Source organism: Macaca nemestrina, chromosome 7, assembly GCF_043159975.1.
Source record: "Macaca nemestrina isolate mMacNem1 chromosome 7, mMacNem.hap1, whole genome shotgun sequence".
Classification (NCBI taxonomy): Eukaryota; Metazoa; Chordata; class Mammalia; order Primates; family Cercopithecidae; genus Macaca; species Macaca nemestrina.
Genome location: NC_092131.1, coordinates 38,579,796 through 38,593,267, shown reverse-complemented (window position 1 = coordinate 38,593,267; position 13,472 = coordinate 38,579,796). Strand labels below are relative to the sequence as shown.

The 13,472-nt window shown below is 53.3% G+C and overlaps 1 protein-coding gene across 1 annotated transcript in view; it reads left to right on the top strand.

The window, feature by feature from the left end:
• The window catches only part of LOC105472895 (polypeptide N-acetylgalactosaminyltransferase 16), a 99,775-nt gene extending 89,612 nt beyond the window's left edge, over positions 1-10,163 (top strand). Inside the window, exons 14-16 of the mRNA XM_011726473.3 lie at positions 679-804; positions 4,921-5,060; positions 6,586-10,163. Of these exons, the coding sequence (XP_011724775.2) occupies positions 679-804; positions 4,921-5,058 (264 nt within the window). The 3' untranslated portion in view covers positions 5,059-5,060; positions 6,586-10,163. The remainder of the gene's footprint in view (positions 1-678; positions 805-4,920; positions 5,061-6,585) is intronic.
• Positions 10,164-13,472: the final 3,309 nt, after the last annotated feature.

Sequence of the window (13,472 nt, the reverse complement as noted above, 5' to 3'; positions counted from 1 at the left end):
CTTAGGACCTCAGGTAGGAATGGGAGTGGGAGAGAGCTGGGGACATTGCCCAGGCGTGGGGTGAGGGACTTCACCCTACTCATTCTCCTGTCTACACCTTACACAAACCCACTTTGCCAGGGGCCCCTAGACTCTGGTCCTACACATTCGTATCCCCTTTCCAGCCTGTCACTCGTGTGCACCACCTGCTTTGTGCTTGCCGAGGGAGAAGTGCTGCCCAGATAGTGCCCAGTTCTCTCCTGAGATCCAGCTGGGTTCAGCTCATGCGACAAGCAATGTTCAAGATTTCTGTGCACACATGGGTCCAACACATGAGTGTTGCACCCACATCGAAACTAAAGCAGGTCATGGAGACTCCAGTGAGGAGCAGCTCTCGGCTGCCCTGGTTCCATGTCTTGTCATTCTCTCTCATCCCCTGCAGTCCCTTGGCACAGCCCTGATTGCCCTCTGGCCAGCTCCAGCTAAGCTCCCCCAACCCAATATTTTATCAAAAAATTCAAACATATAGAAAAATAATAAGAATTGTACAGTGAATACCCATACAACCACCCTAGCTCCTACAATTATTTGTAGAAATCTTACGAAAATATGCCATGTGTTTGATTTATTCCCTATCTACCCATCTCCCCACCCATCGCTGTACTTTTTGACTTGGCCTTTCTGCTCCCTGCCTTGCAGGCATGGCTGTTCAGTGACCACCTTATCCAGCAGCAGGGGAAGTGCCTGGCTGCCACCTCCACCTTAATGTCTTCCCCCGGATCCCCAGTCATACTACAGATGTGCAACCCTAGAGAAGGCAAGCAGGTGAGTCTCCTTGCCTGCAGCACAGAGGCCCAGCAGCCCCAGGGGACCATGCTTCAGGGTGGCAGACATTGGCAGGGGAGCCCCTGGTTGACTCAAATAAGCCCTTCAGAGGAGGATCTGCGGGGAGGGGAGCAAAGTCAGCGTCCAGGTCAAGCCAATTATTCTGCCCATGAGGAAATACTTCTTTGGGTACTTATTCATTGAATGCCATCCTGCCAGGCTGTGAGCTCCATGAAGGCAGGGACCACTTGTCTTGTTAACACTGTATGCCTGGCTCCTGACAACCACCACAGTTCAAATAAGTGTTAGCTTTTACTGACAGCCTGTGCTAGAAATTTGAAATAGATCATCTCATCTAATCCTCCCAGCCACCCAGTGACGTGGGTTCTAGTACTACCTCCATTTTATAGGTGAGTAAGTTGAGGCTCACTGAATCTAAAGAATATAAGTCAGATCACACAGCTGAGAAGGGGTGGATCTGGGATTCAAACCCAGATCAGTGTGACTTCTAGGCACACAGTCTTAACCCAGCACATAGTAGATGTTCAATAAGTATTTCTTGACTGCTGGCAGACTAGGGAAACTGAGATCCAGACACAGTGATGTCCAAGCTGGCATGACCAGCCTCACGTGAGCACTGCCTTTTCCATTCGTCCGATACTCTCACCCACACTGTCACCACTAATCCTGGGAGACAGGTCAGGGTCAGGGAAGAAACTGATGCACAGAGAGGTGAAGTCACTTGCTCAGGGTACACAGCAACCAGTGACAGTGGAACCAAAGGCTGGATTTCCAGAGCCAGCCAGCTCCCTTCTGTGCTGCTCCCTTCCTGTCTTGGAGGGCTCCCTTGCCACCCAGGGAATGGGACCCAAGGCTCAGAGGCTGCTCCAGCGCTTCCCCTGCTCACGCTCCTCGGAAGCCCTCCCTGTGCCCGCCTCCGTCGGTGCAGGCAGTGAGGACAGTGCTCCCTCTCTGATTTGGCCTGCAGGGTTTTCCACCTACCCCCCTGTTCTTTGCTTGAGTCGGCACGTTTTTTAAAGGTTGAACAGCAGTTTGCTGTGCCATTCTGGAAAGCAGCCACATCCTCTCCCTCCAGCCTGTGTGTGTCTGAGGGATCTGTGTGCCTAGCCCACTTGCTGGACCTGTGGGACACTTGAAGCACATTTGGATGGTGGGGGGATGCAGTCCACCCTCGGCCCTGCCCTGCAGTGGGGCTGTTGCAGTGTCCCCTGCGTCTAGAGCACCCACCTCTCTGAGGGCAAATCCTTGAGCCCACGCCCACCCTCTCCCACTGAGGAATTATCTCCGAGCAAACCTCCACTCCATTGCCCCTCTGGGGCTGAGTCACCCATTTCCCCCCTTGTGCTGACGCAGCCTATGGGGTGTGTAGGAATCTCCCTGGCCCCATTCATTCTGCCCCTGCAAGTCCTGCCAGGCTCCTGATGGCACTCTGGGTACCTGTGCCCCTCTTCTCCCAGGAGGCCAGGATGAGCAGCTATCCCACTGCCAATGCCTTCTGGAATCCGGCAGTCCTTCTTGGTCCCCTGCTGGTCCTGTTTCCAAGGCTAGCTGGGTTTCCTGTATCCGAGAGGCTCCTGTACCTCAGACCTGGTGTGATGGAGTCAGCAGGCCCCAGCTCAGTCTTCCCTCCCCCTCCCTTCACTCAGTCTCCTCACTTACAAAATAAGAGGCTCCCTCCCCTGCCTACCTCACAAGGAATCTGTAAGAACCAAGATGTGGAGATGGGACAGTGGGTGATGTGATATTGTTTCTCAGACAAGCCCAGAATTGAGCGGCCTGGAGAGTCAGGAAACCCTGAGATTGTGCCTAATAGCACTGATAGTAAGTGAGAATGAGAATCCTGCTGTTTAGGGAGCACTTCCTAATGATTGGGTGATTCAGTCATTCATTCATCTTAAAACAAAATGACAGCCAGGTGCGGTGGCTCACACCTGTAATCCCAGCACTTTGGGAGGCTCAGGTGGGCAGATCATGAGGTCAGGAGTTCGAGACCAGCCTGACCAAAATGGTGAAACCCCGTCTCTACTAAAAACACAAAAATTAGCCGGGCGTGGTAGCATGCATCTGTAATCCCAGCTACTCAGGAGGCTGAGGCAGGAGAATCGCTTGAATCCAGGAGGCGGAGCTTGCAGTGAGCCGAGATCGTGCCACTGCACTCCAGCCTGGGTGACAGAGCTAGACTTGGTCTCAAACAAACAAACAAAAACAAAATGACGTTGGGTGCCTACCTTGTACCAGAGAATGTACAGATCATGTTGGCCACAAGGATGAAAGGACATGGTCCTTGACCCCCAGGGAATTTGCACTTTAGTGGAAGAGAAAGAAGGGAGTGAGCCGCTATATTACAGAAGGCTAGATGCTGAGGTGGCACTAAGCACCAAGACTCCCTGGGGTGAGGATGGCCATACTCTCTCCAGCTGGGCGTTGCTGGAGGTTTGGCCTACGTGAGGTAAATGTCAAGGACTAGAACAGCATGAAGAAATAGGAGGGGGAATCCAAAGGCCCTTGACCTTTAGGCTTCCTGCGGAGACCATGTGGGCCCAGAGAGGCTGAGTCTTGGCCCTACCCCTCACATCCCGGCATTCCCACTGGGAGCCCAGGCTCCGCACCTGCCTTCCACCCTGTGTGCACAACCCCCTGCAGCCCTAGCCCTATCCCTGCAGCCCTGGCCCTATCCCTGCAGCCCTGGCCCTATCCCTGCAGCCCTAGCCCTATCCCTGCAGCCCTAGCCCTATCCCTGCAGCCCTAGCCCTATCCCTGCAGCCAGGTGGGTTCATCTCTCTCCCCCTAGCTGCTCCCTGTCCACCCACTGCCCTCAGAGCCCTCTGGGCTCCCTCCACATGGTCACGAGCACTCCTGCCTCTAATCAAAGACACGGTGAATGAGAGGAGAAGGAAGAGGGGAGGTGGTTGCATGGGAGGCAAATAGGAGAGAAACCCAAAATGGAACTATCTTACTATTATTTTTCCCTGAGCCTTGAAACCTAGGTCTCTGCCTCTCATCCCTTCTCATAAATGTTCCAAGCAACACTCCATCCTCCATCCAGGCACTTCCCTAATGTTCTACAGGAGCAACTCTTCTCCCCCTTGTCAAACCCGGGGACGGGGAGGCACCAGGAGGTGAAGGCACTGACCAGGAGCCCCTGCATGACTCTGATGCGAGACGTCCAGTCTCCCACCACCCTGCTGGCCCCACACTTCATCCCTACAAAGAAGGCAGCTTCCCACTAGGGGGTGTAGATAACTGGCCTCACAGGTCAGAAGCTTAGGACTGTAGGAAGAAGAAATCATGTTTGCAGAAGTAAAAGATTTACCTAGGCCAGGACTGACAAGCTCGAGTGCCTACAGGGAGCTGGTGGGAAAACCCCAATAGGAGAAAAGTCGGGACCAGGCAGGATCTATGGTGACCTGAAGAACAAGAGCCCATCTAAAGCAGAGGGCAAATCCTCAGCCCCAGCAACTGATGCCATGTAAGAAACTGGGCCCAATAACTACACAGAAGCTAGAAATGCAGATTTGCATGTGGCAACCAAGCTAAATTGTAAATAAACACAGGGGACTTCTGCTTTGCCTCCTCTGATCTGGACAGGAACTTCTGCACACTACAGAAGCAAGACCCCTGCTGGGAGGGGCAGGGCTTAAAGCTGGTGTTAGGGTAGGATGGGGGCAGCCTCTTACGTAGGAATACACAGCCTGATTTAAATGAGGGGCATGACTGGGCATGGTAGCTCATGCCTGTAATCCCAGTGCTTTGGAAGGCCAAGACAGGTGGATCTATCTAGACCAGCCTGGGCAACATAGCGAGACCCGGTCTCTGCAAAAAATTAAAAATTACCTGGGTATGGTGGTGTGCATGTATGGTCCTAGCTACTCAGAGGCTGAGGCAAGAGGATTGCTTGAGCCCAGGAGTTCGAGGCTGCAGTGAGCTATGGTGGCACCACTGCAAGAACAAGATCATGCCTAAAAAAAAAAGGAGGGGGATGTGTCCTAGTTATATACAAGGGTTGAGTACATGCATGTGAAATGAAAGTACAACATTATTTTTTTAAATCATTGTTTTTTCCTTCCTCTCTTAACCCATCTCCGTTCCTCCTAGAAATGGAGGAGAAAAGGATCTTTCATCCAGCATTCAGTCAGTGGCCTCTGCCTGGAGACGAAGCCTGCCCAGCTGGTGACCAGCAAGTGTCAGGCTGACGCCCAGGCCCAGCAGTGGCAGCTGTTGCCACACACATGACGGTAGCCCCGGGGCCTCCTGTACCTTTTGCATGAGACTTTGGGACCGGAAGGGGGTTAGGGTGGGGGAGTGCAAAGCAGGCTGTTCCCATCTCCCACATTTCCGCCGGGACCATCAGCAAATACCCACCACAACACACGTTCTCCAAAGCTTGTTCCAGGAGGGCGCAGGCGGGCACGCCCCGATGCCCTCAGTGCTGTCCTGGCCGTGCCCCGGGAGAGGAGATGGTCAGGGTGCTGGACTGTTGCTGGGTAGAGACTGAGTAGGTGCCCCTGGCTCTTTGTCCTCTCCCTTGGCGCTTCTTGGGGCCAGGACAATAGTGTGTGGTCTCTCCCCTTGTTGCCTGGAGAGAGCAAGGACAGAAGCCCACACAGGGGTCTGTTGGGTCATGAGGCCCAGCTGTGTGGGCAGGCAGGGCCGGGGGAATTGGGCAGTGTGGATGGAGAGGCTGAAGGGAGAGGGGCAGCCTGCAGGAGCAGGTAAAGAACAGGAAGGAGGTGAGAAGCCTGGTGACCTGTCAGTGATGCCAAGCCCAGGGTGGCACTGGGTTGGGTGGGGACGGATGGTATCTTGGCAGCAAAGGATGGGTAATTTGCAAATGAACATGGATAGAAGAGCAGCAAAGCACCAAAAGAACAAGTTCTCTTACCCAGGACGCAGTCCCTTCCACACTTTACCAGCCCCGGGGTCTGAGCCCGGCACTGTGCCTCCGGTCCTGTGCCTGAGGGTGCCCACATTCTTAGCAAAAGGCTGCAGAGGGATCTCTAGGGGAAGATTCGGGCATAGTTTATTAAACAGACTCCGCTTCTGTTTGGCCATGTGTCAGGCTGAGACCTCTCTCTTGGAACAGCTAGTGCCCTGTCCCTGCGGCCAGGACCCACTGAAAGGACGGGTAGCCACACACACCCCCGAGTAGCCCCAGCCTTGTTTGTCATTTTTGACTCCTGCTTTCTCAAAGGTTTTGGCCTCTGTCAATACAGCATCACGGGTCAGGGTGGTTGGAAAGAAGGGAACCTCCTTTCTGGACCATGAACAGCCCCTAAGTCATTAGGGCTCAACATCACCCTTATTCCCCTCCCCACTACAGGAGGGATTTTCTTGAAGTGTCAGCTATTGCACTGGGCTGGGAGCCTGGCTGTGGCTCCTGTTTGTGTAGAGAACTCCCAGTTCCTTTTCACAGCCGCTGAGAACACATTCACACATCTACCCCATGGCCTAGTCTTGGAACTGCTCCTGCTATCCCTGCGCCCTGCTTCCCTCGCCCCACTGGCTCTTGGGCAAAGGATTGTTGGTACCAGGACCCTGGGGGTCTCCCCTACAAAGCAGACCAGCCTGGGGCAGATATACCTACCACAGGAGCCCCCTGTCTTTCATAGGCCAAGGATCCACACACCTGTAGAGTTCATGGATTCCAGAAGGTCTAGGAATCTCCTGAAATTGTCCCTAAAATACTGCCTGTGTGTGCATACATGCATTTTCCTGGGGAAAGCATCCATGGCTTCTAAAAGAGGTCCCTGATCCCCAAAGGGCCTGAACCTCTGCTCTGGATTGAAGCCACTGCCTGCCCAAGCTGCCACCCCCTAATCTTCCTCCCTGGTGTGCTCAAACTGCCATCGCCTGCTCCCTCCACGCGGCTCTTGGGGTCGGCAGCCGAGTGTGTGTGGTCCGCAGCACCTGCTCTGGAGGGCTCTCCAGCAGTTTCGCCTCCTGACTCTCACCAGCGTCCTCTCAGCAGCGCTCCCATGCCCGAGTGCACACCCCTGGACTTGCCAGTGCAGGGCCCTTCGCCCCCAGGGCCACGCTTTGCCCGTCGTCTGTTGTGATGTTTCTTCCACAGCCAGGTGCAGCCTCAGATCCCCTGTTCATCTGGGAAGCCTCCAGCCACAGCTTAGGACAGAACCGGGCCCAGGGCAAAGGCCTCTCCCCAGAGGATGGACTAGAAGGCCTGGGCCACACTCGGGCATGGACCTTTGGGGCTGGGGAGCGGGGGCTTCTCCTCTTGAATATAAGAGGACTGCTGGCCAGGGGGCCTTCAAAAGGGTCTCTCCTTTGCTGTGGTCAGATCAGGCTCTGCACTTATCAGCCAGTCCCTTGTGGCAACTCAGCCCTATTCTGTTTTTGCTTTTCCTCTTCTTGACCAAAGCATGTGCCACTAGCTGTCCTTGAGGACCTCGTCTTTATGAAACACACACCTGGAATAAAACCACTTCTTACATGTCCACACGCACCAGCGCCTTCCTTTCTGCCTCCAGGCCTAGCCCTTCAGCAACACCCTCCGCCGCCTCCTGGGGGAAGTCAGGGCCTCCTTTCTGTAAAAGTGAAACTGTACGTGCTCAAGTCTAGCCCTCTGCTGCACCTGGTAGCTTGCTCATCGGCCTCCATGCCCTGTGGTGCCCCAGGAACTCCTGACTGCTCCTGTTGTGGGGGCCAACAGGTGGCCCTACTGCAAGGGCAGGCCTTGGACCAAAACCAGGAACCAGCTCAGGTCGGGCAGAGTCCAGGCTCCTGTGGCCTCATCACAGGATCCTACTTGGGGCTTAGAAATGGAAAGCAAGGCCAGGCACGGTGGCTCACGCCTGTAATCCCAGCACTTCGGGAGGCCGAGACGGGCGGATCACGAGGTCAGGAGATCGAGACCATCCTGGCTAACGCTGTGAAACCCCGTCTCTACTAAAAAAATACAAAAAATTAGCCGGGCGCGGTGGCGGGCGCCTGTAGTCCCAGCTACTCAGGAGGCTGAGGCGGGAGAATGGCGTGAACCCGGGGGTCGGAGTTTGCAGTGAGTGGAGATCGCGCCACTGCACTCCAGCTTGGGGGACAGAGCAAGACTCCGTCTCAAAAAAAAAAAAAAGAAAGAAATGGAAAGCAAATTGCTTCCCCAAATAGGTATGGCCCTGCCGCCATGCTTGCCTTTAGCCAGCCCTCTCTCCTTCCCTGAGAGCCAGCCCTGTCCCCTTGGAGCTGCCCTCCCCTGCTCTACCACACAAGAAGGCAGTGGTACAAATTCAGGCAGGACACACTTCCTGGGTAAAAACAGCAAAATAATTCTGAAAAGAGTCTTACCAGACCAGCTTTGCTTGATTGGGTAGCAGATGCTCTGCCTAATGTTCCCATGGAAACCAATGGAAAACCCCCACCATATCTGTGATCAGAAGCTGAACCTACCCAGGTAAAAATAAACGCTGCTTCAACACACATATGAACTGCCGTCGGCAGGCCAGCACACCACTAGCTTCTCCTGGACGCAGCCATTTCTGCCCTCAGCCCCACTTTGCCGTAGGGCTGCTGATCTGGAGTTACCCAGAACTTCTGACCCCTGGGCCTGAAGAGCCTGGAGCAAAGCCCTCGCTGGCTGCAGAGAATACGCCTTGGCTACAATGTCCAGCTTGGTCTGGGCTTGGGAGGCAAGTCACTGTAAAAGACCCTGGCTGCAGTCTCCATCCCCCCATCCATCCCTCCATCTTCTCAGGGAGCACAGCCCACCACCCACCGCCTACTCAGGGCTCCCTCCTGGCGCACTGAGCCCCATTTCCACTCTCCATCTATTTTCACTCTCAGCCTTGGAGGGCTCTGGTTCTTGTTCCTCCTGAGTCAGGCTCTCTCCTCTTGCCTTCTCTCCTCCAAACCTACCTCTCCCAAAGGCCATTTTCTGTGCCACCCAGTTATTTTCTTGGGAGCTAAGGCTGTCAGCCTTTAGCCAGCCCCTGGAGGAATCAGCAAAAGCCCCAGGCTCGGTATTAACAGTTGAGTCACTGGCAGGAGAGTCCCCCAAAAGCCTATGGGCGGGGCGGCAGGAGGGACTTCTGCACCGGGGCCAGACTCCCATTTGTACAGCAGGGAGCAGTTCCTGGATCCCTGGGCCTCTGTGACTTGGCTTCAGTTTTTATAAGGGCTCTTCCCCCTGGCCCCTCAGGAAGGCTGTCTCCATTTGCAGCTGGGAGAAACAACCTGGACAATATGACTGTCCTCCCAGGGTTCCAGCACCCCAAGGCCTGCAGGGGGTGTCTCCCAGCACTGCATGGGGTGTGGTCCTCTCCCACCAGGGAACAGGAAAGGAAACCTGGAAGGGAAAGGCTGGCATTTATAACGTCTGTAATTTCATTGCCAACAATGTTCTCAGTGTGTTTGGTATTTGTGTGTCCCTGTGATGGTCTGAGTCAGTGCTCCACCAGAAGGAGGGGGCGACCCAGCCAGCTTCTCTAATGGGAAGAGGTCTTCACTGCCAGGCACTTAGGAAAGACCTGGAGATGGAGCAGGGGAGGGCCTACTCTCTCCTGGCCTGGCAGCTGGGCTGTCTGAGTAGCTGACCTGGACTGAGGCTCCAGAGCCATCTGAGGACACCTTCTCCTGCTGAATTCAGCCCTGTGAAGCGTGGAGAAGAGTGTACGAGGGGCATGGACTCTAAAGACCCATTCAAGTCAGATGCAGAGGCTCACACCTGTAGTCCCAGCTATTCAGGAGGCTGAGTTGGGAGAGTCCTTTGAACCCAGGAGTTCAAGACCAGCCTGGGCAACATAGTGAGACCCTATCTCTACAAATAAATAAAAATTCAATTAAATTAAAAAAAAATACCCAGTCAGCTGGATCCCTCACTACTCTGCCATTTATCAGCTGTGAGCTCTTTTTTTTTTTTTTTTTTTTTTTTGAGAGGGAGTCTCACTCTGTCGCCCAGGCTGGAGTATAGTGGCGCAATCTCCACTCACTGCAAGCTCTACCTCCGGGGTTCATGCCATTCTCCTGCCTCAGCCTCCCGAGTAGCTGGGACTACAGGCACCCACCACCACATCTGGCTAATTTTTTTGTATTTTTAGTAGAGACAGGGTTTCACTGTATTAGGCAGGATGGTCTCGATCTCCTGACCTTGTGATCCGCTCGCCTCAGCCTCCCAAAGTGCTGGGATTACAGGCGTGAGCCACCATGCCCGGCCAAGCTCTTGCATAAGTTATTTCATCTCTCAGCCTAGATTTCTTTACCTGTTAAATGGAGTACTCAGAGCCCTAAAGGATTTTTTTTGTGAAGCCTGATTGCAAAGCATCTGGCCCTTTCCAAATGCTTAATCAATATGTTATTACTGTTATTAATAAACATTTTCTGAGTGCCTGCTACATGCCAAACACTTCGCTAGGGGGGATGACACAAATGTAAACAAAACAGAAATGGTCCCTGCCCTCGAGAACGAATATTCTAGCAGAGGAGATGGACCAATCAGCAGCAACTGTGATACCACATGATAAAAGCTACAGGGGAAGGCAGGAGCTATGGGAGCAAGGAGAGGGAGCTCTCACCCAGGGTGTCAGTGAGCTGGTGCTCTCTTCCCAGAAGACAGTGCTTCCAGGACAGTTTAAAATGACATTCCAGGCAATGCCTGCCTCAGGGCTGGATAAAGGTTGGGCTGGATAAGGTCCGGTGAAGTCCACTGGCCACACTAGCAGAGCTGGCAATTCAGCTGGCACCTTGCTGGGTGGCCTGGGCTTTTTACCCTGCAGGCAGCATCATGGTGATGTAGACCAGCCTTTACAACAGGAGAATTCTAGAAGGAAGCTATGGGAGCCATTTCAACCCCAACAGACACAGCCTGTGCTTCTTGAGCTAGGGACCATTCCTCCAGGACTCGGTATTCTTCCTTCGGGAAGGTGGGACTAGTCATGGGAATGAGTGACGCTTGTCTGGAGAGAACGATACTCATAGTGGAGGTGTTCCAGGAAAGACTTGTTTTTGCCATGCTCTCAGGTTGCTTCTGATCCCCTCAAGCCATCTGAAAACAAAGCCTGTCTTTCAACGGTTTGTCTTTCAAATATGTGTCTCAAGATGTGGTCCAGATAACCTGCTCAGTATCCCTGGAGGGATTGTAGACCTGTATGCTCCTGGGTGTGATGAAGACTGGGAGGCTCAAAATTCCTGTGTTTGTATTGAGTGGCCCAAGTGATGCATTTGCACATTTAAGTCTTCAACTCCCATGCACCAGGAAGGAGAGCTGGAGGCCCAGGGAGGGGCAGCTGTGCAGGAGAGAGTCAAGATGAGCTGGGCCCCGGATTGAGTACCCTGACACTCAGCACTGGACTCACCACAAGAGGGAGAAGTCAAGAGGAAAGAAGGCTACCCTTGTACTCCTTACTGTAATTCCCCAGGAGCCAGAAGAATGTAGGGACCACATTTTGGACCTGAAGGTCTGAGCCCAGCAGTGGTGGAGAAGGTCCCCAGCTGGGAGACCCTCAATTGGATGGGAAACCAGGGATGGCAGTAGAGTCTGAGGGACTCTCTGGCAGGAGAACCAGGAGGTAAGAGTCTCTGGAGACAGTTACTGTAGGGCCACTTCAATGGGGTCTCTGGGCCCCTCCCCACATTTTGAGTCAGAGACCGCTCTCAGCATGGCAGGAGGCTTGCCGCTCTCCCCATGGGTGGACTTCTGGTCCCACAACTCTGTCAGGCAGCTGCAGAGCCCCAGGTTTCTTTGCTCACAAGGGCAGGGGCTGCCCCTTGCCCAGGATGACTCTGCCTTCCAGAGCCTTGGTCTCCATGGGGGTAGGAGAGTGGGGGGATGCTAAGGTTAAATCAGGTCACAGTCAGTTGTGGGGACAGCAGGTGGAGCAGCAGAGTGGCACTGGGGGCTTTCTCTTGGGTGTGCGGTGTGGCCTTGGTCCTGCAGCCATCAGGTGGGGGCTTGGGACTGACTTCTCCTTCTGAAGGATGCTGGGAAGCTGAGCTGGCTTTGGCAGTGCTTAGAGCTCCTGGGGGTTCCCCCTCCTAGACCATGCAAGCTCTCACACCTGTGCATCATCATCATGCCCATCATCAAGCCCACAGTGGTGTGCTGAACACCTGCCCCACAAAGGACGTGGAATGCTCTCGGAGGAGCCCGTGAACCACTGATGGTCACAACTATCCAATGCCTGACAGCAGACAGCCAGGCCAACCTCAGCTCCCACTTTCTCTTCCTCACCCCACAGTCAGCCAAACTGACCTAAGTCATGTAGTGTGAAGTTGCTTTCTGCTTTCTCCTGTTTGTGCTTTTGCTGTTTCTTCTGCCTCATACTTTGTTAACTCCATGGGTTAATGCTACCCATTTTCCCAGACAAATAAATGCTGCTTCCGCAAGGAACCCCTTCCTGATCCCCCACCTGTCTGAAAAGAACCTCTCCAGCTTGCTTCTTCAGGGTGCTGAGTGTTCCTTCCCAGCCTGTCATCACCTTCCTCCGTACGCTGTGGCATGTTCCCGTCTTCTCTAGTCTCATCCTCTTTTTTCTGTTAGATTGTAGCTCCTTGCTGACAGGAACCCTGCCTGCTCCAGCTTCATACCTCCCACTGCTATAGCACAGAGCCTGCTTCTCAGACTTACAGCAAATGTTTGTTTCCTGAATGAATTAATTAAAGATAAAGCATTCTAACTGGGTTTGTTTTTGTTTTGTCTTTTAATGATAAAGCATTTTGGCATTTAGGAATTAGTATATTGCATACAGAAAGCACACAATATACATTTGTCCATTTTTCCTCTCACTTCTTACAAGTTTGATATCGTCACAACTCCACCCTCCCTGTTCATTAGTTGTCTCAACAACAACGTGTTGGTGATGCTGAGGACTGACACAGATTGAGCACTTTTTGGGTACCCAGAATCTCAGTAAGGCTGCCATAGGCACCCCAACGAGGTAGATTCTGATACACTCACTTTATGGATGAGGAGGGGAGGCTCAGTTGAGATAAGAAATTTGCCCAAGGATAAACAGCTAGGTTTAAACTCACTCCCACAGGAGTATCTGTCAGTGGTCCCACAGACCAGCCCCTTCAGCTGGGAACTTATGAGAAATGCAAACTCTTGGCCTTGCGCAATGGCTCACGCCATCCCAGCACTTTGGGAGGCCGAGGCAGGCAATCACAAGGTCAGGAGATCGAGACCTTCCTGGCTAACATGGTGAAACCTCGTCTCTACTAAAAATACAAAAAATTATCCGGGTGTAGTGGCACGTACCTGTAGTCCCAGCTACTCAGGAGGCTGAGGCAGGAGAACCGCTTGAACCTAGGAGGCAGAGGTTGCAGTGAGCTGAGACTGTGCCATTGCACTCCAGCCCAGGTGACAGAGTGAGACTCTGTCTCAAAAAAAAAAAAAAAAAAGAGAAAAGAAAGAAAGAAATGCAAACTCTTGGCCAGCAGGCACAGTGATTCCTGCCTATAATCCCAGCACTTTGGGAGGCCAAGGTGGGAGGACCACTTGAGCTCAGAAGTTTGAAACCAGCCTGGGCAAAATAGTGAGACCTCATCTATACTATAAATTTAAAAATTAGCCAGGTGTGGTGGCGCATGCCTGTAGTCCCAGCTACTCAGAAGGCTGAGGCGAGAGGATCACTTGATCCCAGAAGATTGAGGCTGCAGTGAGTTATGATTGCAGCACTGCACTTCCAGCCTGGGCAGCAGAGCGA